The 25,512-nt window shown below is 66.0% G+C and overlaps 1 protein-coding gene across 5 annotated transcripts in view; it reads left to right on the top strand.

Moving 5' to 3' along the window:
* Nucleotides 1-22,147, top strand: part of LOC127035402 (potassium channel subfamily T member 2-like) — a 59,340-nt gene extending 37,193 nt beyond the window's left edge. For 3 of the 5 annotated variants that reach the window (XM_050925231.1, XM_050925232.1, XM_050925230.1), the window contains exons 16-31: nt 2,278-2,386; nt 2,909-2,965; nt 3,365-3,514; nt 4,110-4,345; nt 4,956-5,178; nt 5,780-5,885; nt 7,226-7,398; nt 7,603-7,674; nt 8,199-8,333; nt 8,676-8,787; nt 9,414-9,515; nt 13,552-13,635; nt 16,428-16,556; nt 18,000-18,288; nt 20,649-20,733; nt 21,050-22,147. In XM_050925231.1, the coding sequence (XP_050781188.1) occupies nt 2,278-2,386; nt 2,909-2,965; nt 3,365-3,514; nt 4,110-4,345; nt 4,956-5,178; nt 5,780-5,885; nt 7,226-7,398; nt 7,603-7,674; nt 8,199-8,333; nt 8,676-8,787; nt 9,414-9,515; nt 13,552-13,635; nt 16,428-16,556; nt 18,000-18,288; nt 20,649-20,733; nt 21,050-21,155 (2,168 nt within the window). In that variant the 3' untranslated portion in view covers nt 21,156-22,147. The remainder of the gene's footprint in view (nt 1-2,277; nt 2,387-2,908; nt 2,966-3,364; nt 3,515-4,109; nt 4,346-4,955; nt 5,179-5,779; nt 5,886-7,225; nt 7,399-7,602; nt 7,675-8,198; nt 8,334-8,675; nt 8,788-9,413; nt 9,516-13,551; nt 13,636-16,427; nt 16,557-17,999; nt 18,289-20,648; nt 20,734-21,049) is intronic. The other 2 variants (XM_050925234.1, XM_050925233.1) reach the window with 1 other exon arrangement.
* Nucleotides 22,148-25,512: the final 3,365 nt, after the last annotated feature.

The following is a 25,512-nucleotide window of genomic DNA, read 5'->3' as shown; positions in this document are numbered from 1 at the left end:
CGGGAATGGAGGGATGGATCAGATGGAGGAGTGGACGGGGTGGAGGGATGGATCAGACAGAGGAGTGGATGAGATGGACGATGGATCAGACAGAGGAGTGGATGAGATGGACGATGGATCAGACGGAGGAGTGGATGGGGATCGAGGAATGGATCAGATGGAGGAGTGGATAGGGATGGAAGGATGGATCAGACGGAGGAGTGGATGGGAATGGAGGGATGGATCAGATGGAGGAGTGGACGGGGTGGAGGGATGGATCAGACGGAGGCTAGATGAATAGAGCAGACGGAGGAGTGGATGGGGATGGAAGGATGGATCAGACGGAGGCTAGATGAATAGAGCAGACGGAGGAGTGGACGGGAATGGAGGGATGGATCAGATGGAGAAGTGGACGGGGTGGAGGGATGGATCAGACGGAGGCTAGATGAATAGAGCAGACGGAGGAGTGGACGGGAATGGAGGGATGGATCAGATGGAGGAGTGGACGGGGTGGAGGGATGGATCAGACGGAGGAGTGGATGGGGATGGAGGGATGGATCAGCCGGAGGAGTGGATGGGAATGGAGGGATGGATCAGATGGAGGAGTGGACGGGGTGGAGGGATGGATCAGACGGAGGCTAGATGAATAGAGCAGACGGAGGAGTGGACGGGAATGGAGGGATGGATCAGATGGAGGAGTGGATGGGGTGGAGGGATGGATCAGACGGAGGCTAGATGAATAGAGCAGACGGAGGAGTGGATAGGGATGGAAGGATGGATCATACGGAGGAGTGGATGAAATGGACGATGGATCAGATGGAGGAGTGGATGGGGATCGAGGGATGGATCAGATGGAGGAGTGGATGGGAATGGAGGGATGGATCAGATGGAGGAGTGGATGGGAATGGAGGGATGGATCAGATGGAGGAGTGGACGGGGTGGAGGGATGGATCAGACGGAGGACAGATGAATAGAGCAGACGGAGGAGTGGATAGGGATGGAAGGATGGATCAGCCGGAGGAGTGGACGGGAATGGAGGGATGGATCAGATGGAGGAGTGGACGGGGTGGAGGGATGGATCAGACGGAGTCTAGATGAATAGAGCAGACGGAGGAGTGGATAGGGATGGAAGGATGGATCAGACGGAGGAGTGGACGGGGTGGAGGGATGGATCAGACGGAGGCTAGATGAATAGAGCAGACAGAGGAGTGGATAGGGATGGAAGGATGGATCAGACGGAGGAGTGGACGGGGTGGAGGGATGGATCAGATGGAGGCTAGATGAATAGAGCAGACGGAGGAGTGGATAGGGATGGAAGGATGGATCAGACGGAGGAGTGGATGGGGATGGAGGGATGGATCAGCCGGAGGAGTGGACGGGAATGGAGGGATGGATCAGACGGAGGACAGATGAATAGAGCAGACGGAGGAGTGGATGGGGATGGAAGGATGGATCAGACGGAGGAGTGGACGGGAATGGAGGGATGGATCAGATGGAGGAGTGGACGGGGTGGAGGGATGGATCAGACAGAGGAGTGGATGAGATGGACGATGGATCAGACGGAGGAGTGGACGGGAATGGAGGGATGGATCAGATGGAGGAGTGGACGGGGATCGAGGGATGGATCAGACGGAGGAGTGGACGGGGTGGAGGGATGGATCAGACGGAGGCTAGATGAATAGAGCAGACGGAGGAGTGGATAGGGATGGAAGGATGGATCAGACGGAGGACAGATTAATACAGCAGACGGAGGAGTAGATGGGGATGGAAGGATGGATCAGCCGGAGGAGTGGACGGGAATGGAGGGATGGATCAGACGGAGGCTAGATGAATAGAGCAGACGGAGGAGTGGATAGGGATGGAAGGATGGATCAGCCGGAGGAGTGGACGGGAATGGAGGGATGGATCAGACGGAGGAGTGGATGGGAATGGAGGGATGGATCAGATGGAGGAGTGGACGGGGTGGAGGGATGGATCAGACGGAGGCTAGATGAATAGAGCAGACGGAGGAGTGGATGGGGATGGAGGGATGGATCAGACGGAGGAGTGGATAGGGATGGAAGGATGGATCAGACGGAGGAGTGGATGGGCTGGACGGAGAGCTATAGGAGGAGGGAAGGTGGTCGGATGGCTGGTGGACGGAGAGCTGGCAGAAGTAGCAGAGGCAGGATAATAGGCGGATGGAGGAGGGAAGAAGGAAGGGACGGATGAAGGAAGCAAGCGGCTGGGGGAGCAGGCCCAGCTGCTCCCAGACAGCCCCAGCCCTGGCTCCCAGCCCACGTGTGTCTCTCTCTTCAGACCACGTGGTCTGCGAAGAGGAATTCAAGTACGCCATGTTGGCTCTGAACTGCGTGTGTCCAGCCACTTCCACCCTCATCACACTGCTGATCCACACCTCGCGGGGCCAGTGAGTAGCTGTGCCCGTCGCCGGCTGACGGCCCCGGCTGGGGCCAGACTAGACCCAGCAGCACTGCCCACGTCTGCACAGAGCCTAAGCCAATCGCTTTCGGGGCGGGGGAACCCACCCAGTGCATCCCAGTGGGGTGTTGCCTCTCAGCCCCACTGCTCTGGGGGTCCTGCCATTCACACCCCAGCAGCAGGTCTCTCCCCCGACCCTGGGGTCAGTACTCAAACTCCTCTGGAAGGGAAGACAGTCAAGGGGGGGTGGGACCAGGGAGCCCCATGGCACTTCCTCCTGCCCTGGAGCTCTCCTGTGCCCCCCAGAAGCACTGAGAAAGAAGCAGGGGCAGGAGCCAGTGCCAGGGTGGGGGAGGAAACAGCACTGGGGGCATTGGGGGAGGCAGGAGTCAGCAGCAGGGTGGGGGAGCCTAGTCCCAGCAGCTTCTGCCTGAGTGTGCAGAGAGCCTGAGCCGATTGCCAGGGTGGGGGTGGGGTTGGTTCTCATTTGTCCCTTGGTGCCTTTGGACAGAACTGCCCCCATGGAGCCCTTCAAGCCACGGCCGAGCGCCTGGCAGCCCCCATCCAGGTGAGTCTGGGCTGGGGCCTGGGTGGGTGATGGGCTGCAGGGGGCAGGTACATGCTTGCTCCTGGGTCACGAGCCAGGAGGAGACGCTGGGGCCCCTTGTCCTGGGGCCGACCCCGTGATTGAAGCCCCCGCATCCAGAGCTGGGCGAGCAGCAGAGTCGGGTGGTGGGGGGACCCAACCCTGCCCGGCTCTGGCAGATCCCCCCGCTGCGTTCTCTACATGGCTGGGCCCTGTGGACTTTCCCTGCCGTGACCCAGGCGCCAGCGACACCAGCCTGGAGTCCTCTCCCCAGGGTGAGTCCACAGGCCAGGGCTCCCCTCCCTCCTGGGTGGGGGTTAGGAGAGGCCCACCCCGACCCCAGGGCTGTGATGCACGTCGGGGGCGTCTCTCCCCCCTCAGGGACGGCCCTGCCTCGCCGGAGCAATGGCAGAGAATGTACAGCCGCTGCTCGGCCAACGAGGTCTACCACGTCCGGCTGGGGGACAGCAAGTTCCTGAGTCAATACCAGGGCAAGAGCTTCACCTACGCCTCCTTCCACGCACATAAGAGGTAAGCGAGGCCGGGGGAGAGCGGCTCTACACGCCGCGTGTGCACCTCTGTGTGCTGGCACACTGGCATACCCTTGCACATGCACGCACACGTGTATGTTCGTGCCCATGCTCACACACATGCTCGTACACTTATGCACACACTTACACACATTGATGCACACTCTTCCACTTGCTTGCATGCGCATGGGCATGCGTGCATCCTGGTGTGCATGCTTACACACATCGGTGCACACCCTTGCACATGCATGCACACGTGCATGGTTGTGCATGTGCACACACAGGCACACTCTTCCATCTGCTTGCACATGCTTACACACACACACACACACACACTCATGCCACACGTGCAGAAACATGCTTACATGCCCTTGCACATGCACAGACATCCTCACCCACACACACCCCTGTGCACACACATAATCCAGCTCACACGTGCTTCTCTGCTCAGGAGCACACTTACCCCCAGCCGGGCCTGCACTCCTATTGCACCCCCACACTCCGAGCTGGCTTGCACACACGTCTCCCTCCCCCAGCTCCCCAGGGCTGAGCCCCCTCCCGGGGGTCCCAGGCGCTGACCCCGGCTGCCTCGGCAGGTACGGGGTGTGCCTGATCGGCGTGTGCCGGGAGGACAAGAACAACATCCTGCTGAACCCGGGGCCCTGCCACATCCTGGCCTCTTCGGACACCTGCTTCTACATCAACATCTCCAAGGAGGAGAACTCGGCCTTCGTCCTCCGCCAGCGGGAGCATCTGCACCGGAGCCGCCTGGCCACCCCGGCTTACCCCGGCCTGACGCGTCTGCCCGTGCACAGCATCATCGCCAGCATGGGTGAGCCCCGGCCTCCCCGCCCATCACCCGCCCCAGCCAATCCGCACGGGGCTCCCGGTCCCCAGCTGGCCCTTCACACCTCTCCAGCCAATCGGCCTCCGGCACGGAGCCCGCCAATTCTCCACCAATCCCCTCCTGGCGCTAAACCCTGCCTCAGCCAATCAGAACTCAGCATCAAGCCCCAGCCTTCTCCACCCCCACCCCCGACTGGCCCATAGGTCTCAGCCAATCACAGCCTGGCATGGGACCTCCCTCCCCCGAGTCTCCCACCAATCCCCAGCCAGCCCTTCGCACCTCCCCAGCCAATCCCCACCCAGCACAGGCCAGCTTCCCCCTCTCCGAACCAGGGGGCAGGGCACCAGGTGCTGATGGGGCGGGGCCCAGCTAGGGGGCGGGTTCCAGTCCTGCCCAGCTGGGTGGCCCCATGTGCTATGAGTTTGCTGGGGCTCAGCCTGCCCCCCCTCGGGCGGCGTGTCACTGAATCAGCCCCTGGCTGCCCCAGACACCCCCCTGCGGGCCGGGGGAGGTGGGGGGGGGCAGCCGGGATGGCTGGGCTCAGAGTCCTGCCCCTCCAAGAGTGCCCAGACCCGCCTGCCCCCCGGCCGTGCAGGGACGGTGGCCATGGACCTGCCGGACTCTGACAGCAGCCTGGACAGCGCGGACAGGACCACGCTGGGCCTGGCGGCCGACCCGGTGGGCACCGAGAAGCGCCACAGCATCGCCCCCGTGCTGGAGGTTGTGGATGCCAGCCGCAGCCCCACCTTCGACCTCCTGAGCGACCAGTCGGAGGACGAGGCCACCCACTCCGACGACGACGCGGCCACCTCCAGCACGTAAGGACCCGCTGGCCACGGGGCCCTGTGTGATGCGGCTCGAGCTGGGGGGGTCTCAGCGTCCTGACTGTCCCCGTCCACAGAGAGGCCACAGGGACGGAGGGGAGTGGAGCATGTAGGGACCTGCCTCTGGGGTACCCCCATCCTGCCCCCCCGAATTCAGGCCCGGATCTGCAGTGCCCCCTGCAGTGTCCCAACAGGAAATGTTTATAGCAGTGGGAGGGGGGTGGCTTTCCATGGGTCGGGAGCCGCAATCCCCCATTGCTCACATGCTCCCCCTGACATGGGAGACCCCAGGGGGGCTTTGCCAATGACAGCATGTGTGTGTGTCTCCATGCACGTGGGCATGCGGCGTTGGGGGTACACCGGGAACCCCCCGGGAGTTGAGAGCTGCCCAGGGCACAGATCGATGCCCATGCCCCGTGGCACTAAGCCAGCGGGAAGGAGCTGCCCAGCTTGGGATGCCCGTGTCTCCTCCCCAGCTCCAATACGCCTGTCCTGGCACTTTGGGGCTATGAGGAGTGAGGCCCCCCAAAGGGTGCCAGCCTCCCCCTCTCTCTGCCCCCCAGCTCCTCCTTCCCCCTCTCTCTTGGTCTTCCAGCTGGGTGAAGGGTTACCCCGCCAACTCCCCCTACATCGGCAGCTCCCCCACCCTCTGCCACCTGGTCCAGGAGAAGCTCCCCTTCTGCTGCCTGCGGCTGGACAAGGTACCGCCAGGGCTGGGCAAGACGCCCGCGGGGTGTCGGGGGGGTGGGGTGCGATGTCAAGGGGCCCTGAGTTGGACCCCCAGCACCACCCCAGGGGGCCCCTGCCCTGCCCCTGTGAATCCCTGCAGCCACCCTAGGGACGCATGGCCGGTCCCCCTGGGAGGCTGCAGGTGAGGGCCTGGGGGGCAGGCACGGCAGAGGGTGGGGGAGGATGGAGGGTAGATGCACCTATCCATGGCCTGTCTGGGGCACAAATGAGCAAACGATGATACAACCCCCCCCCCACAACTTATAGGTCCAGGAAGAAATGGGGGGGGGGGTGATCCTGGGTCTCCAGCTGGGGATCAGAGGGAAATGGGGGATGGGTCATGCCCCCTCCCAGCTGGGGGATCGACTGGGTTTAACCCCTGTTTTGCTGGTGGGGAGTGGGGGATGTGTCACGCCCGCTTCCAGCTGGGGGATCGGTGGGGTTTAACCCCTGTTTTGCTGATGGGAAATGGGGGATGTGTCATGCCCCTCCCAGCTGGGGGATCAGTGGGATTTAACCCCCGTTTTGCTGGTGGGAAATGGGGGGATGGGTCATGCCCCCTCCCAGCTGGGGGATCAGTGGGATTTAACCCTTGTTTTGCTGGTGGGAAATGGGGGGATGGGTCATGCCCCCTCCCAGCTGGGGGATCGGATGGACTGGTTTTAACCCCTGCTTTGCTGGTGGGAAATGGGGGATGTGTCATGCCCCTCCCAGCTGGGGGATCAGTGGGATTTAACCCCTGTTTTGCTGGTGGGAAATGGGGGGATGTGTCGTGCCCCTCCCAGCTGGGGGATCAGTGGGATTTAACCCCTGTTTTGCTGGTGGGAAATGGGGGGATGGGTCATGCCCCTCACAGCTGGGGGATCGGATCAGCTGGTTTTAACCCCTGCTTTGCTGGTGGGAAATGGGGGGATGGGTCATGCCCCCTCCCAGCTGGGGGATCGGCTGGTTTTAACCCCTGTTTTGCTGGTGGGAAATGGGGGGATGGGTCATGCCCCCTCCCAGCTGGGGGATCGGATCGGCTGGTTTTAACCCCTGCTTTGCTGGTGGGAAATGGGGGATGTGTCATGCCCCTCACAGCTGGGGGATCAGTGGGATTTAACCCCCGTTTTGCTGGTGGGAAATGGGGGGATGGGTCATGCCCCCTCCCAGCTGGGGGATCGGTGGGGTTTAACCCCCGCAGTGCTGCCACCCCAGAAGCCAGCTGTACCCCCAGCCAACTCAGATCCCTGGGGGGTCACAGGCACCAGTCTCAGCGCCGGCAGGAAATGGTGGGGGTTGTGCCCCCGGTGAACCCCGCTTGCCCCCGCAGAGCTGTCACCACTACCCGTACGAGGATGCCCGCGCCTACCACTTCCAGAACAAGCTCATCATCGTCTCGGCCGAGAGAGCCGCCAACGGGCTGTACAACTTCATCGTGCCGCTGCGGGCGTATTACCGGCCCCGCAAGGAGCTCAACCCCATCGTGCTGCTGCTGGAGAACATGTATGGGGCCTGCCCTGAGCACAGGGGATTAGGGGGGGCGGCGGCCACGAGGGCACAGGCATGGGCTGGGGGTGGGGGCAGAAGCTGGGGGGCGGGGGCAGAGTAATGCAGACTGGGTGGGGGCAGGGATAGGCCCCTCCCCTGGTCTGCCAGTCCGTGCTTCCTGGGGCTGCCCCCCCACTGCCGCCCCCCGTTCCCTTGCAGGCCGGAGACCCATTTCCTGGAGGCGATCTGCTGGTTCCCGCTGGTCTATTACATGGTGGGCTCCATCGATAAGTGAGTAGGAGCCGCATGGGGCGGACCGGGGGGTCTGGGGTGGGCTCCATGACCCCACAGAGCCCTGGGCCCATCTGGCACCGAACAGTGTGAGCCGGGGTTGGGGGGCGGAGACCTGAGCCTGCTTGGCCCAAGGGTGTCCCACCAGAGCTGGGGTCCTGGGAGGGGCTGAGGGGTGCCAAATCACTCGTCCCCTCTGGATTTCTGGCCATGCCTGCTTTGGCCCTTGGCTCTCGGGCACTGTCCTGGGCTGTGCTGGGAGGCCGGTGGCACAGGCCAGCTCTGGCCGCCTCCCACCTGCCCCCATCCTGTTGGCGTTGTTGATGCCCTCACCCACCTCTGCACGGCTGCGCTCACAATTTGGGTCGCTTTGGAGGCCCTCGGTGGAAGCCAGTGGGGGCCGGGCCTGGGAAGGCCCCATGGTATTACCAGGGGGTGGTGGGTGGCGCTGGGCACACGTGGAGTGGGAGGGGTATGGGGCAGGGCGGCGCTGCCTGGCACGACGGCTGACCTCCGGCCCCCAGCCTGGACGACCTGCTGCGCTGCGGCGTGACCTTTGCTGCCAACATGGTGGTTGTGGACAAGGAGAGCTCCATGATCGCGGACGAGGACTACATGGCCGACGCCAAAACCATCGTCAATGTCCAGACGCTGTTCAGGTACAGGAGGAGCCAGGACTCCTGGGTTCCCTGCCTGGCTGTGGGATTCAGTGAGTTAGAGCAGGGGGCCTGGGAGCCTGGACTCCTGGGTTCTCTCCCCAGCTCTGGGAGGGGAGTGGGGTCGAGTGGTTAGAGCGGGAGGGGCTGGGAGCCAGGACTCCTGGGGTTTCTCCCCTGCTCTGGGAGGGGAGTGGGGTTGAGTGGTTAGAGCGGGAGGGGGGAGGGTTGCCAGGACTCCTGGGTTCTCTCCCCAGCTCTGGGAGGGGAGTGATGTCCAGTGGTTAGAGCAGGGGTGGGGGCTGGGCTCAGGAGCCCTTCTGACCCCATCTGTGCCCGGCACAGGCTGTTCCCAGGCCTGAACATCATCACGGAGCTGACGCACCCGGCCAACATGCGCTTCATGCAGTTCAAGGCCAAGGATCACTACGCGCTGGCCCTGTCCAAGCTGGAGAAGGTACGGCCTGGCTGGCCCCACGCTGCCTCGGTCCCCTGCCCTCTCCCCCTGCGCCTGCTGGGCCCCCGCCCCTGTCACCCCACTGTGCCCCGGTCCCCTACCCCCCACGCTGCCCTGATCCCTGTCCCCCTCCCCCTGCGCCTGCTGGGCCCCCGCCCCTGTCACCCCACTGTGCTCTGGTCCCCCATCCCCCTGCACCTGCTGGGCCCCTGCCCTTGTCCCCCCACTGTGTCCCAGTCCCCTGCCCCCCACACTGCCCCGATCCCTGTCCCCCGTCCCCCTCCCCCTGCACCTGCTGGGCCCCTGCCCCCATCCCCCTGTTGCACCCCGGTCCTCTGCCCCATGCTGCCCCCACCAATACCCCTCCGTCCCTTGCTGCGCTCCGATCCCCTGTCCCCTGCTGCTCCTCCTGCCCTCGCTGCCCCCTGTGCTGTCCCAGTCTCCTGCCCCCCCACTGTGTCCTGTGTCCCCCGTTGCACCCCAGTCTCCTGGCTTCCTGCACCCCGTTAGCCCCTGCTGCACCTCACACCCCCCGCTGCCCCCCAGTACCCCTCCATCCCCTGCTGTGCCCCTGGCCCGCTGCCCCTGCAACATGCCGTGCCCTGCTCACTCGCTGTGTCCTGCAGGAGGAACGGGAGAACGGCTCCAACCTGGTGTTCATGTTTCGCCTGCCTTTCGCCGCCGGGAAGGTTTTCAGCGTCAGCATGCTGGACACGCTGCTCTACCAGGTACCCTGGGGACCTCCCTCCCTGTCCCCGGGACCCTCCTCGGGGACCTCCCTCCCTTTCCCCGGGACCCTCCTCGGGGACACGCCCTTCCCCTGGGGACCTCCCTTCCTGCCCCGGGGACCCTCCTCGGGGAAATGCCCTTCCCCTGGGGACCTCCCTCCCTGTCCCCGGGGACCCTCCTCAGGGACACGCCCTTCCCCTGGGGACCTCCCTTCCTGCCCCGGGGACCCTCCTCGGGGACACGCCCTTCCGCTGGGGACCTCCCTCCCTGTCCGCAGGACCCTCCTCGGGGACACGCCCTTCCCCTGGGGACCTCCCTCCCTGTCCCCAGGACCCTCCTCGGGGACACGCCCTTCCCCTGGGGACCTCCCTCCCTGTCCCCAGGGACCCTCCTCGGGGACATGCTCTTCCCCTGGGGACCTCCCTCCCTGCCCCAGGACCCTCCCCTGGGGACCTCCCTCCCTGTCCCCAGGACCCTCCTCGGGGACACGCCCTTCCCCTGGGGACCTCCCTCCCTGCCCCCGGAACCCTCCTCGGGGACATGCTCTTCCCCTGGGGACCTCTCTCCCTGCCCCAGGACCCTCCCTGGGGACCTCCCTCCCTGTCCCCAGGACCCTCCTCGGGGACACGCCCTTCCACTGGGGACCTCCCTCCCTGCCCCAGAACCCTCCCCTGGGGACCTCCCTCCCTGTCCCCGGGACCCTCCTCGGGGACACGCCCTTCCCCTGGGGACCTCCCTCCCTGTCCCCGGGACCCTCCTCGGGGACACGCCCTTCCCCTGGGGACCTCCCTTCCTGCCCCGGGGACCCTCCCCTGGGGACTTCCCTTCCTGCCCCGGGGACCCTCCTTGGGGACACACCCTTCCCCTGGGGACCTCCCTCCCTCTCCCCGGGACCCTCCTCGGGGACACGCCCTTCCCCTGGGGACCTCCCTCCCTGTCCCCGGGACTCTCCCCTGGGGACCTCCCTTCCTGCCCCAGGGACCCTCCTCGGGGACACGCCCTTCCCCTGGGGACCTCCCTTCCTGCCTCGGGGAAATACCCTTCCCCTGGGGACCTCCCTCCCTGTCCCCGGGACCCTCCTCGGGGACCTCCCTCCCTGCCCCCGGGACCCTCCTCGGGGACACGCCCTTCCGCTGGGGACCTCCCTCCCTGCCCCAGGACCCTCCCCTGGGGACCTCCCTCCCTGTCCCCGGGACCCTCCTCGGGGACACGCCCTTCCCCTGGGGACCTCCCTTCCTGCCCCAGGGACCCTCCTCGGGGACACGCCCTTCCGCTGGGGACCTCCCTCCCTGTCCCCGGGACCCTCCTCAGGGACCTCCCTCCCTGCCCCCGGGACCCTCCTCGGGGACACGCCCTTCCGCTGGGGACCTCCCTCACTGTCCCCGGGACCCTCCTCGGGGACACGCCCTTCCCCTAGGGACCTCCCTTCCTGCCCCGGGGACCCTCCCCTGGGGACCTCCCTTCCTGCCCCGGGGACCCTCCTTGGGGACACGCCCTTCCCCTGGGGACCTCCCTCCCTCTCCCCGGGACCCTCCTCGGGGACACGCCCTTCCCCTGGGGACCTCCCTCCCTGTCCCTGGGACCCTCTTCAGGGAAATGCCTTTCCACTGGGGACCTCCTTTCCTGCCCCGGTGACCCTCCCCTAGGGACCTCCCTCCCTGTCCCCGGGACCCTCGTCGGGGAAATGCCCTTTCCCTCGGTACCTCCCTTCCTGTCCCCGGGGACCCTCCTCGGGGTAATGCCCTTCCCCTGGGGACCTCCCTCCGTGTCCCCGGGACCCTCCTCGGGGACATGCCCTTCCCCTGGGGACCTCCCTCCCTGTCCCTGGGACCCTCTTCAGGGAAATGCCTTTCCCCTGGGGACCTCCCTCCCTGTCCCCGGGACCCTCGTCGGGGAAATGCCCTTTCCCTCGGTACCTCCCTCCCTGTCCCCGGGACCCTCCTCGGGGAAATGCCCATCCCCTGGGGACCTCCCTTCCTGTCCCCGGGGACCCTCCTCAGGGAAATACCCTTCCCCTGGGGACCTCCCTCCCTTTCCCCGGGACCCTCCTCGGGGACACGCCCTTCCCCTGAGGACCTCCCTTCCTGCCCCGGGGACCCTCCTCGGGGAAATGCCCTTCCCCTGGGGACCTCCCTCCCTGTCCCCGGGACCCTCCTCAGGGACACGCCCTTCCCCTGGGGACCACCCTTCCTGCCCCGGGGACCCTCCTCGGGGACACGCCCTTCCGCTGGGGACCTCCCTCCCTGTCCCCAGGACCCTCCTCGGAGACACGCCCTTCCCCTGGGGACCTCCCTCCCTGTCCCCGGGACCCTCCTCGGGGACACGCCCTTCCACTGGGGACCTCCCGCCCTGTGCCTGGGACCCTCCTCGGGGACACGCCCTTCCGCTGGGGACCTCCCTTCCTGCCCCGGGGACCTTCCTCGGGGAAACCCCCTTCTCCGGGGGACCTCCCTCCCTGCCCCGAGGACCCTCGGGGAAACCCCCTTCCCCTGGGCACCCTTCCTTTCTGCCCCCAGGGACCCTCCTTGGGGAAACGCCCTTCCCCTAGAGACCCCCCTTCCTGTCCCTGGGGTCCCTCTTGGGGACCTCCCTCCCCACCTCTAGGATCCCTCCCCCAGGGACCTCCCCTGCCTGCTGTTGGGCACCCTCCCTGAGGATACCCCTGTCATGGAGTCCCCTGGCGATGCTCTGGAACTGCTCCCCACAAAGCCAGGCAGGACTTTGGGGAGCCTCCTCTCCCTTGGAGCAGACTGTCTCCAGGGCAAGAAGCTCACACGTCTTCACCTCCTGGGTCTCTCCTTGGAGCATTCAGCATCCTCTGCCCCTCCGTGCGCTTCCCACAGCGAGTCCACCCCAGCGGGGTCCTGGAGGGGCCACAGGGTCCTGCACCCCCACTTTGCAGTCAGACGTGACTCTCAGCCAGCCAGTAACACAGAGGTTTATTCGATGACAGGAACAGGGTCTAACACAGAGCTTGTAGGTACAGCCAACCGGACCCCTCGGCCGGGTCCATTCTGGGGGGCAATGAGCCAGACCCCCCATGTCTGCACTTCACTCCTCGTTCCCAGCCAGCTCCTGACTAACAACCCCCCCCCCAGCCCCTGCTCTCTGCTCAGCCCCTTTCCCGGGCCAGGAGGTCACCTGATCCCTTTGTCTCCAACACCTTCAGCTGGCACCTTTGCAGAGGGGGGGCCCAGGCCATCAGTTGCTAGGAGACAGAGGGTCAGGCATTTAGGGGCACTGGCCCTTTGCTCTGCCAGATACTTAAGAACTGCCATGGGGACACTGAGGCACCAACACAGTATTCAGAGAAAACATTAAGAACATTCCTAGTTCATCACAACCCCCTATTCCCTGCTCCTGGGTACCCCCTCCCCCACTCCCAGCCCTGCGTCCGCTTGCCTCCTTCTCTGCCAGTCCAACTCCTGGGTAACCAGCCAGCCCAGGTAACTCCCTTCTGTGGGACATCCCAGCCCCCCTCGCCCCCCATAGTGGCAGGGCAGCCCAGAGCCTGCTGTGCTGGTGTGACGCAGGGAGAGCGGAGCCGAGCGTGGGCCTGGGAAGGTTGCAGGGGAGTTTTGCCGGGACGGGTGACACCTCTGCCCGGGACACAGGACAAAGGCTGGGGGAGGAGCCGGGGGGAGGCTGGGTGAGAGGCTGGAGGGGGTTTCAGCTGGGAGCTGGCTGGGGAGACGGAGAGAACCCCAGGACTGGGGTCTCAGCTCCCTGCCCCCCAAAAGGACTTAACTGAGCGGTCCTGGTTGTACCTACAAGCCCTGCTTGGAACTGTGTCCTGTCGTCCAATAAACCTTCTGTGTTACTAGCTGGCTGAGATTCCCAGGGAATTGCAGGAGTTGGGGGTGCAGGGCCCTGACTCCCCCACACTCCATGACAGCTGGGGCCAGGGGCCAGGCTGGCCACACCGAGCTGCACTGTAAGATCTGCCCCAACCCCCTCCTTGCCAATAGGGGGAGATGGGGAGTCGGGTGGGGGTGGCCCGGAAAGCTCCCTGTTGACCCTCGCCCTCTCCTGCAGTCGTTTGTGAAGGATTACATGATCTCCATCACCCGCCTGCTCCTGGGGCTCGACTCCATGCCAGGCTCCGGCTTCCTGTGTGCGGTGAGTACCCAGCTGGGTGCCGCCTGGCACCTGCCCCTCACCCTGGCCTCTGGGCACGTGTGTCTGTGTCCCTCTGCCTGCCTCTCACTTGTCCTATCCATCCCTCTGCTTTACACATCTGTCAGGCTGATGATCCGTCCCCACACACGGCCTTCCCTCCGTCTGTCCATCCCCACACACAGCCCTCTGTCCAGCCGCCCCCCTTCACGGCCCTCTGTCTGTCCAAGGGGCGCCATTTAGGAGGGGCAGGGGGTGGAGTTTTGTACCTGAGCTCTGCTCACAGAGACGGAGCTCTTAACTGTACATAGTTAGCTGCACACAAATTAGGGAAATACAGCCTCGATGGAGCTACTATAAGGTAGTTGGAAAATCGTTCCCAGAGAGTAGTAATCAGTGGTTCACAGTCATGCTGGAAGGACATAACGAGTGGGGTCCTGCAGGGATCAGTTCTGGGTCCCCTATCCACCCCCCAACCCCCTGACAGGCCCACGGGACCCCACGCCTGTCCAACCCCCGCATTCCCCGTCCCCTGACTCCTATCCACACCCCAGCCCCTGAGACTCCCTCACTTATCCAACCCCCTCCCCTCCCATTCCCTGTCCCCTGACTGCCCCCCCCCCAGTGTGTTTATAACCAGAGGCAGGTGATTAAGATAACATAAGACTTGTTGTTAAAGCAGATTAAGGCTGGTTAGATGATCCTGAAAGCAGTGCCAGGCACAGGCTAGGAACCCAGGGCAGGACTAACTGGTCAGGGTTCACAATGGGGACAGGTAAATGGTGGTGTCCCCCAGGGGTCTGTACTGGGCCCAGTCCTAGTCAACATATTCATAAATGGTCTGGAAAAAGGGGTGAACAGTGAGATGGCAAAATTTGCAGTTGATACAAAACTACTCAAGATAGTTAAGTCCCAGGCAGACTGTGAAGAGCTGCAAAGAGATCTCACAAAACTGGGGGACTGGACAACACAATGGCAGATTAAATTCAGTGTTGATGAAGGCAAAGTAATGCACAGTGGAAAACATCATCCCAACTCTACATATAAAATGATGGGGTCTAAATGAGCTGTCACCACTCAAGAGAGATCTTGGAGTCACTGTGGATAGTTCTCTGAAAACATCCACTCAATGTGCAGCAGAGTCAAAAAAGCGAACAGAATGTTGGGAATCATTAAGAAAGGGAGAGATAATGAGACAGAAAATATCATATCGCCTCTATATAAATCCATGGGACGCCCACACCTTGAATACTGCATGCAGATGTGGTCGCCCCATCTCAAAAAAGAGATATTGGAACTGGAAAAGGTGCAGGTAAGGACAACAGAAATGATTCGGGGGATGGAACAGCTGCTGTATGAGGAGCAATTAATAAGACTGGGACTTTTCAGCTTGGAAAAGAGACCACTAAGGGGGGGTAGGATAGAGGTCTACAAAATCATGACTGGTTTGGAAAAATTGAATAAAGAAGTGTTTCTTATTCCTTCCCTTAAAACACAAGTACTAGGGGTCACCCAGTGGAATTAACAGGCAGCAGGTTTAAAACAAACAAAAGGAAGTATTTCTTTAATGCACAGTCAACCTGTGGAACTCCTTGCCAGAGGATGTTGTGAAGGCCAAGAGTATATCAGCATTCAGAAAAGAACTAGAGAAGTTCACAAAGGCCAGGGGTCCCTCAATGGCTATTAGCCAGGCTGGGCAGGGATGGTGTCCCTAGCCTGTTTGCCAGAAGCTGGGAATGGGTGACTGGGGATGGGTCACTTGGTGTTTCCCTGTTCTGTTCATTCCCTTTGGGGCACCTGGCTGGACCTTTGCTCTGACCCAGCTCGTTCTGATGTTCTTATATAGAACCCAGGTGTATCTTCCCCCTCCCCTCCCAGAGCTGAGATGGAACCCAGGAGTCCTGACAGGGGCTCCCTCTCTGCAGTTAGTAACAAAGTAAGAACAGATGTTACATTTTTAAACCTCACCAGCGTCCCTTAAAGTGACTTGCTGTGATGGAGCAGGGGCTGTCTGGGTGGGGAAGGGAGAGCAGGGGGTGACTTTAGGGGAGGGACAGGACCTAGGCCTGTAACCTGAGCCAGGTGTGGGGGGGGTCAGCACCTTGGCCCGGGAAGCTGGACAAAGGAAGGGGCCAGCTGCAGGGGAGTTAGGTCAGTTTCAGTTTCGGTTTTGGGCTGGGTGGTGGGAATTCAGGGGATCCCAAGCTGGGATCCAAGCACCCTGAACCCCCAGAAGGACTCGACTGAGGGGTCCTGACTGTGCCTCCAAGCTCTGCTGTAACCTGTGTTACTGTTGTCCAATAAACCTTCTGTTTTCCTGGCTGGCTGAGAGTCACTGGGGGTCCCAGGAAGAGGGGTGCAGGGCCGGACTCCCCCACACTCCGTGACACTTGCCACAGGATGTCAGAACATTTCGTATTAGGGCCGAGTGGGTCTCATAGTTACTGAATTTTCTTTCTTTTCTATAGGAATTAGACCCAGGGCTCCTGTCAGCTAATTGCTAAGTTCTCTGCCCTAAGTAGCCCCCGGCCTGGCCTCACGGTTAAAGCTGCCCCACCAAATCCCCCACCCCTGCTTGGTCCCCACACGCAGCCCTTTGTCCGTCGGTCCCCACACACGCCCCCCGTCATCCCCCCTTTCCCTTCTGTTCTCTGTGTGGGTCTCGCTCCTCGTCCCCCTGCAGGGGCCGCTGGGGGGGGCAGCAGTCACTGCTGCGCCGGGGGAGGGGATGGCAGGCTCGGGGGGCAGGGGAACGTCCCCTCCCCGCAGGGTGACCCCATCTCTCTCCCCCGCAGCTGAAGGTGACCGAGGACGACCTGTGGATCCGCTCGTACGGGCGCCTCTACCAGAAGCTCTGCTCCAGCACGGGCGACATCCCGATCGGCATCTACCGCACGGAGAGCCACCTGTTCTCCACCGCCGAGGTGCAGGCCGGGCAGCCGGGGCCTTCCCCCGGGAGCAGGGATGGGTCCCCGTTCAGCCCCCCTGGGAGCAGGGCTCGGCCCATCCACCCCCCACCCCAACCCTGGAGCGGGGCTGGGTCCCCATTCAGCCCCCCAGGGAGCAGGGCTCGGCCCATCCACCCCCCACCCCAACCCTGGAGCGGGCTGGTTCCCCGTTCAGCCCCCCAGGGAGCAGGGCTCAGCCCATCCACCCCCCACCCTCACCCCGGAGCAGGGCTGGGCCCCCATCCCCGCCCCGGGAACAGGGTTTGGCTCATCCACCCCTCACTCCCACCCAGAGCAGGGCTGGGCCCCCATCCACCCCCCGGGAACAGCGTTCAGCCCACCCATCCCCCACCTCCACCCCGGAGCAGGGCTGGGCCCCCATCCCCGCCCCGGGAACAGGGTTTGGCCCATCCACCCCCACCCCCACCCTGGAGCAGGGCTGGGTCCCTATTCAGCCCCCCAGGGAGCTGGGCTCGGCTCATCCACCCCCCACCCCCACCCCGGAGCAGGGCTGGGTCCCCGTTCAGCCCACCAGGGAGCAGGGCTCGGCCCATCCACCCCCACCCTGGAGCAGGGCTGGGCCCCATTCAGCCCCGCAGTGAGAAGGGTTTAGCCCATCCACCCCCCACCCCCACCCTGGAGCAGGGCTGGGTCCCCGTTCAGCCCCCCAGGGAGCAGGGCTCAGCCCATCCACCCCCACCCCGGAGCAGGGCTGGGTCCCCAGTCAGCCCCCCAGGGAGCAGGGCTCAGCCCATCCACGCCCCACCCCCACCCCGGAGCAGGGCTGGGCCCCCATCTGCCCCCCCGGGAAAGGGCTTAGCCCATCCACCCCCCACCCCCACTCCAGAGCAGGGCTGGGCCCCCATACCCGCCCCGGGAACAAGGTTTGGCCCATCCACCCCTCACCCCGACCCCGGAGCAGGGCTGGGTCCCCATTCAGCCCCCCAGGGAGCAGAGCTCAGCCCATCCACCCCCCACCCCCACCCCAGAGCAGGGCTGGGCCCCCATACCCGCCCCGGGAACAGGGTTTGGCCCATCCACCCCTCACCCCGACCCCGGAGCAGGGCTGGGTCCCCATTCAGCCCCCCAGGGAGCAGAGCTGTGCTCTCCCAGGATCAGGGTTGGGGCCCCATGCCCCCCGGGAACAGGGCTTGGCCCATCCACCCCCCCGCGCCCCCGGAGCAGGGCTGGGTCCCCATTCAGCCCCCCAGGGAGCAAGGCTCAACCCCTCTTCACCCCCCCTGGAAGCAGGGCTGCCCCCCACATCCACCCCTAGTTCACACTCACGCCCCCCCTTCAGGAGCGGGACCATCCCCTCCAGTGTGTTCAGGGGCCAAGGGCTGGTCTCCAGGGCGGGGTGTGGGGTGCAGGGGCAGGTGTCCCCACTGCTCTGTGCCACCCCCTGCCCCGCCCCCCCAGCCGCAGGTCTCCGTCGGCGTGGAGGACTACGAGGACACGCGGGAGCCGCGCGACGCCCTGATCTGCCGCCTGGGGCCCCGCGACTCCACGAGCAGCGACCAGGCCGAGCAGCCGCTGCTCCGGCGGAAAAGCATGCCGTGGGCTCGGCGGCTGAGCCGCAAGGGCGGGCGCCCCCCCGAGCACATCAGCCAGCAGCGCCTGACGCTGTACCGCCGCTCCGAGCGCCAGGAGCTGGGCGCCCTCGTCAAGAGCCGCATGAAACACCTGGGGCTCTCGGCCGCCGGATACAGTACGGAGGGGCCCTCGGGCTGGGGCTGAGCTGGGGGGGGCACCAGGTGGGCTGGGCCCGGGGGGCTGAGCTGGAAGATGGGGGGCCGGGCAGGCCAGGCCCAGGGGCTGAGCTGGAAGATGGGGCGCCGGGCGGGCCGTGCCCGAGGGGCTGAGCTGGGGGGGGCACCCAGGTGGGCTGGGCCCGGGGGGCTGAGCTGGGGGGGGCACCCAGGTGGGCTGGGCCCGGGGGGCTGAGCTGGAAGTTGGGGGTCCAGGCAGGCCGTGCCCGAGGGGCTGAGCTGGAAGATGGGGGGGCCGGGCAGACCAGGCCCAGGGGCTGAGCTGGAAGATGGGGGGCCGGGCGGGCCGGGCCCAGGGGCTGAGCTGGAAGATGGGGGGCCGGGCAGGCTGGGCCCAGGGGCTGAGCTGGAGGGGGGGTCCCGGGCGGGCTGGGCCCGGGGGGCTGAGCTGGAAGATGGGGGGCCGGGCAGGCTGGGCCCAGGGGCTGAGCTGGAAGATGGGGGGCCGGGCAGGCTGGGCCCAGGGGCTGAGCTGGAGGGGGGGTCCTGGTTGGGCTGGGCCCGGGGGCCTGAGCTGGGAGGGTCCCGGGGGGGGGCTGGGCCCAGGGGATGAGCTGAGGGGCTGGGCAGGTTGGGCCCGTGGGTCTGAGCTGGGGTCGGGGAGGGATCCCTCGGGCTGGGCCCAAGAGGCTGAACTGGGGTGGAAGGTCCTGGGCTGGACCCAGGGGCTGAGCTGGGAGCCCTGGGAGCTGAGCTGGAAGATGGGGGGCCGGGCGGGCCAGGCCCAGGGGCTGAGCTGGAAGATGGGGGGGCCGGGCAGGCCGGGCCCGAGGGGCTGAGCTGGAAGATGGGGGGCCGGGCAGGCCGTGCCCGAGGGGCTGATCTGGAAGATGGGGGGCCGGGCAGGCCGGGCCCAGGGGCTGAGCTGGAAGATGGGGGTCCAGGCAGGCCGTGCCCGAGGGGCTGAGCTGGAAGATGGGGGGCCGGGCAGGCTGGGCCCAGGGGCTGAGCTGGAGGGGGGGTCCTGGTTGGGCTGGGCCCGGGGGCCTGAGCTGGGAGGGTCCCTGGGGGGGGGCTGGGCCCCAGGGGATGAGCTTAGGGGCTGGGCAGGTTGGGCCCGTGGGTCTGAGCTGGGGTCGGGGAGGGATCCCTCGGGCTGGGCCCAAGAGGCTGAACTGGGGTGGAAGGTCCTGGGCTGGACCCAGGGGCTGAGCTGGGAGCCCTGGGAGCTGAGCTGGAAGATGGGGGGCCGGGCGGGCCAGGCCCAGGGGCTGAGCTGGAAGATGGGGGGCCGGGCGGGCCGAGCCCGAGGGGCTGAGCTGGAAGATGGGGGGCCGGGCAGGCCGTGCCCGAGGGGCTGATCTGGAAGATGGGGGGCCGGGCAGGCCGGGCCCAGGGGCTGAGCTGGAAGATGGGGGTCCAGGCAGGCCGTGCCCGAGGGGCTGAGCTGGAAGATGGGGGGGCCGGGCAGGCTGGGCCCAGGGGCTGAGCTGGAGGGGGGGTCCTGGGCGGGCTGGGCCCGGGGGGCTGAGCTGGGAGGGTCCTGGGCGGGCTGGGCCCAGGGGATGAGCTGAGGGGCTGGGCAGGTTGGGCCCGTGGGTCTGAGCTGGGGTCGGGGAGGGATCCCTCGGGCTGGGCCCAAGAGGCTGAACTGGGGGGGGCGGGTCCTGGGCTGGACCCAGGGGCTGAGCTGGGAGCCCTGGGAGCTGAGCTGGAAGATGGGGGGCCGGGCGGGCCGGGCCCAGGGGCTGAGCTGGAAGATGGGGGGGCCGGGCGGGCCGAGCCCGAGGGGCTGAGCTGGAAGATGGGGGGCCGGGCGGGCCGGGCCCGAGGGGCTGAGCTGGAAGATGGGGGGCCAGGCAGGCCGGGCCCAGGGGCTGAGCTGGAAGATGGGGGGCCAGGCAGGCCGGGCCCAGGGGCTGAGCTGGAAGATGGGGGGCCGGGCGGGCCGGGCCCGAGGGGCTGAGCTGGAAGATGGGGGGCCGGGCAGGCCGTGCCCGAGGGGCTGAGCTGGAAGATGGGGGGCCAGGCAGGCCGGGCCCAGGGGCTGAGCTGGAAGATGGGGGGCCGGGCAGGCCGTGCCCGAGGGGCTGAGCTGGAAGATGGGGAGCCGGGCAGGCCGGTCCCGAGGGGCTGAGCTGGAAGATGGGGGGCCGGGCAGGCCGTGCCCGAGGGGCTGAGCTGGAAGATGGGGGGCCAGGCAGGCCGGGCCCAGGGGCTGAGCTGGAGGGTGGGGGTCCCGGGCGGGCTGGGCCCAGGGGTCTGAGCGGCAGTCAGGGGTGGTCCTAGGCCAGCTGACTCCGCCCAGGGATGGGATGGGGGCCGGGCAGGGGTCTCACTATCTCCCCCCACCTTGCAGTGGACATGCTGGATCACGGCAACACGCTGTCCTACATCCTGCTCAACCCCTCGCCCGACACGCGGCTGGAAGTCAACGACGTGGTGTGAGTCCAGGGGCACGGGGCACGGCCAGGGGGGTGGGGCTTCTCTCTGGGGGGCACCCACACCCTCTGCCCCCCTGTACCCTTCCCCCTCGATCCCCATCCCTGGGTCAAATCCACGCTGGGCTTCTCCCCCCTCGCAGCCCCCAGCCCTCCCCTGGGGAGGGAGCACCCCTCACCCATGGGCCTAGGAGGGCCGGGCTCAGCAGCCCCCCCAGAGAGGGGAGGTGCCAGGTCAGAGCCAGCCTGCTCCTATAGGGCAGGGCAATGAACTGCCTGGCCCCCGGCCCCCCGCAATGTCTCCTTTGTCTCCCCACAGGTATCTCATCCGGCCCGACCCCCTGACCCTGGTCTCCGCCAGCAGCCCCAGCCGAAAAGCCAGCGTCAGCCGCTCTGAGGACCTCAAGGACAGCATCAGCCTGTGACCCCAGCCAGGAGACACGTGCCAACACTGTGACCCCGTCCCCCCTGCTCAGCAATGGACTCTGCCAGCCCCCCAGCCAAGATCTGCCCCAGGGCACCCACTGGGCCTGATCCTGGCCCCAGTCTCTACAGCTCCGGAGCCACAGGGGCGCTGCCCAGAGAAGATTGGGGCCGTGCCCATTCCGGGTCCAGGGCTTTCCCACTGGCTGTGGAAAGAGCAGCCCTCACCCAGCACGGGCAGCCCTGACCCAGCGGGCACTGTGCATATTCTGCCCCCTCCTGGGCACCCCATGGGACAGTCAGCCAGGCCTGTCCCGCTGTGCCCGTGCCCACTGCCCCATGCTTCCTGGAGCTCTGGCTGAGATGGCCCTGCGCCCTGCCCCATACTTTCCAGCCCCAGAGACAGGAATCCAGCCCCTCTGCTCCCCCCAGGCAGCTCCCCATCCCCACGCTGGGACCAGGTTGGGACCAGGGAGCTGAGCTCGGGCACCCCTCCTGTTTAAGGATCGAGGCCGGGCACGCTGGGAAATGCACTGCCCCCCCCCAGCCACTGGTGGAATGTAGAGCGCCCCCACCCTCCCGGCTAAGGGACTTCTTAATGCCAGAGATTCCTCCGGCTCTGGTCTCACTGTGAACATGGGCTCTTAGTTGTACAGATACAATAAAACTCAAGAGAATCTCTAGCTGCCTGGCAGAGCTCCATCAATGTAGGAGCGGGGGACCTGCCTCTCCCCACGTGTTCGTGAATCTTGCCATATTTCCTGGGATCCCCACATAAATCTCCAGCTCCAGAGTCCTGTGATCACAGGAGATGTTTGGCTTTTGTTTAACCAACAGTGAGTGAAGCTGTGCAGCCGTCTGGTGACAGAAGAGCTGGGCTCGGACAGAAGACACAGCGCTTGGAGAGCTGAGCTGCCAGGCTGGGGTTGTTTAAACTCTTGTAATTTTTAATCTTGTCTCGTGATTTTTCGCTCCATCGGCAACCAGCCAGCCTGGGGCGGTGGAAATCTGTGGTTACGTGAACAGGAGCACGTGGGTCTAAGCACCGCTCCCTACTTGTGTGACCTTTGCGGGATTTTAACCCTTCAGCTCGCGGGCGAGCGGAGGGGGCTTGAGTTACTGCCTGGTTCTTTCAGCTTATGACGCTGGTGTGTGTAGGGGTGCAGCTCGGTTTGGGCTCCACCCTGGGCCAGGCCCCCCTGCTGCCCTCAGCGTCACAGGGCACTGGTTCCTGGGGCACTGCAGGCCAGGCGGCTCTCTTCCGGGGCCCGTTTACCCCTCCCTGTGCCCCTGGGCTGTGGGGGAGAGGGGGAGCTTGGAGCCGGACGTGGGCTGGGCCCAGCAGACACAGCTTGGAGGGACAGGGGAGGTTCACGCACTCCCAGTTTGGGACAGATCCCTCGACCCCCAGTGGGGTCCTGACCACTGGTCCCCTCACACTGCTCTGCATTAGCCCCCACCCAGTGGAGCTGGAGTGCCGGCCCCAGAGCGTGGGGCTGGCCGTGGGGCCTGGTGGGTGGGGAAGGCTGCTGTCCCCCTGGCCAGGTGGTGCTGCCCTGGCCTCCGGGTGCAGGCGAGACAGGGCCCCGCCCCCGGGGTGGGACGGGCAGCAGGTGGGGCCTGGGCCATTCACTGCTCTGGTTTGGAGCAGGGCTGAGGGGTTGGTTCCTGCCTGGCTTGGTCTCTGCCCCGGGCCAGACTGGGCTCCTCACCCCGGAGCAGCTGCGAGGCCTGAACCCCGCAGACAACCCTGCCTCCAGCAACAGCCCTGTGGGCCCCACACCCCGGGTGAGGGACCCCTCCCTGGAGAGGCCTCGGCAGCCACCCTGCCGGGGGGCAACTGGGCTGCGGGTGCGAGAGAACCGTGGGGCCTGCCTCAGCTGTCAGCAGCTCAGCTCCAACCAGGCTGGGACCCAGGAGCTGCAACTTCTGAACAAGAGCCCACTGCCCGGGCTAGGGGGCACGGAGGAACGGGGAGCGGGGCGGGGCCTCAGTGGGGTGGGGGCGCCGGGCTGCAGGGCGCGGGGAGGGCTCGGTGAGGGGGGTGCTGGGGAGCAGAGCGGCTCTGGGATGCGGGGTGGGGGCCAGGCGGGGGGGCACCAGTCTGTGGGGTGGGGGCCAGGTGTAGGGTGCTGGGCTGCGGGGAGCGGAGTGGGGCAAGGGCTCAGCAGGGGGGTGCCGGGAAGCGGGGTGGGGGCTCGGTGGGGGGGTGCTGGGGAGCAGGGGGGGCGCCGGGCTGTGGAAGCGGGGCGGGGGTTTGGGGGGGAGCAGGGGGGCGCTGGGCTGTGGGTTGTGGAGTGGGGGCTTGGTGGGGGGGTGCTGGGGAACAGGGGGGAGCTGGGCTGCCGCGAGCGGAGTGGGGGCTAGATGGGGGGTGCTGGGGAGCAGGGGGTACTGGGATGGGGGAAGCGGGGTGGGGTCTTGGTGAGGGGCGCTGGGGAGCAGGGTGGTGCTGGGATGCGGGGTGGGGGGTCAGGCGGGGGGGCACCGGGTTGTGGGGTGTGGGCCAGGTGTGGAGTGCTGGGCTGCGGGGAGCGGAGTGTGGCAGGGGCTTGGAGGGCGGGTGCCGGGCAGCAGGGAGTGGGATGGGGGCCAGGGGTGGGGCGCTATGCTGCGGAGAGTGGGGCAGGGACCTGGTGGGGGGCGCTGGGCTGCAGGGAGGGGGTGGGGGGGCACCGGGCTGCGGGGAGGGGGCGGGGGGCGCCGGGCTGCGGGGAGTGGGATGGGGGCCAGGGGTGGGGCGCTATGCTGCGGAGAGCGGGGCAGGGACCTGGTGGGGGGCGCTGGGCTGTGGGGAGGGGGCGGGGGCGCCGGGTTGCGGGGAGGGGGCGGGGGGCGCCGGGTTGCGGGGAGGGGGCGGGGGCGCTGGGCTGCGGGGAGGGGGTGGGGGGCGCTGGGCTGCGGGGAGGGGGGGGGGCGGGGGGCGCCGGGCTGCGGGGAGTGGGATGGGGGCCAGGGGTGGGGCGCTATGCTGCGGAGAGCGGGGCAGGGACCTGGTGGGGGGTGCTGGGCTGCGGGGAGGGGGCGGGGGGCACCGGGCTGTGGGGAACCGGGTGGAATTCAGCAGCGGGACATTTGCTCCGGCATCCTGGCTATATGCCAGCCAGCCAGGTCCCAGGATCCTCCCAGGAACACAAGAAGGGAGTTTTGAGTCATTACACAAATACTCTTGGGCCTTTGCCGACAGCTGCCCAAGCAGGAAGCGGGTGAGCCCCTCTTGGCCTGTACTTAGCAGGTGTTGTTCACATCCCACAGCGCCCTGGCCTCTGCCCAAGAATGGCTGCAGCCCACAGCCAGCAGTGCCCGCCGGCCCCGCCCGGCAGAGGTGGCTGCATCTTAGCCCCAGGTGAGCGATCCCTGTATGAACACGCTCCAAATCCACCCCAGAGGTGGCTGCATCTCTCCCCATGTGGAGAGGATTCCCTGTATAAACTCCACCCCAGAGGTGGCTGCATCTTAGTGGTGGGGCAACCCCTGTGCAGGTTGCTCTGTGGCCGTTACACTGGTCCCGCCCCGGGGTGGGTGGAGTGAGTTGTTTGAGAGGTTAGGTCCCTGAGGGCCACGGGCTGCGTTTGGCTGAGAGCCTGGCCCCGAGCTGGTGTCCGTCCCCCCCTGTGCTGGGTGTGGAAGCATTTACCACCCCACAAGGGGCTGGCGCATCCGCTGCCTGGGGGTTTAATCCAGTGCCAGGGCCTATGGCGCACAGGGAGGGGCCATGCCGCAGGCGTCACTATTAACGGCTGGGATCGTGGCAGGTTCCCCTGCTGGAGCAGAGATGGGTCGAAAGGGTGGAGACTCTGGACAAGGAGGTAGCGATGCCTGGTGGTTAGAGCAGGGGCAGGTAGGATCCAGGACTCCTGGGTTCTCGCCCTGGTCTGGGAGGGGAGCGAGGTCTATGGCTTAGAGCAGAGGGAGGCTGGGAGCCAGGACTCCTGGGTTCTCTCCTCAGCTCTGGGAGGGGGGTGGGGCCTAGTGGGTCAGAGCGGGAGGGGGGGGGCTGGTGCCAGGACTCCTGGGTTCTATCCCTGTCTCTGGGAGGGAGTGTCCAGGAACTGCTACCTCCAGGTCCGTATTGTAGCCCCTGGCCTGGGTTGGGGCTGGACGAGTCAGATTCCAGCCTGAAAGGAGCAAGGGGCAGCCTGCTGGGCTCACATACCCGGCGCTGAAATGCAGCTGCCTCTGAGGTGGAGCCCAGCTCCTGCGTCGCTGTCCCCCTGACCTAGCCAGGGCCATGCCCTCCACCTGAAGCCCCAGTGCAAATCTCCTCGGGGAAGAGCCCCTCCCGGCTCCCCCGGGCCCTGCACTGGCTCTGACCTCCGACACTGCGGCCCTTGCTGGAGCCGGTGATGACCCAGGGAG

Source organism: Gopherus flavomarginatus, chromosome 16 (assembly GCF_025201925.1).
Source record: "Gopherus flavomarginatus isolate rGopFla2 chromosome 16, rGopFla2.mat.asm, whole genome shotgun sequence".
Lineage (NCBI taxonomy): Eukaryota > Metazoa > Chordata > Testudines > Testudinidae > Gopherus > Gopherus flavomarginatus.
Note: the sequence above shows the minus strand (reverse complement) of the source record. Positions and strands in the feature narration are given on the sequence as shown.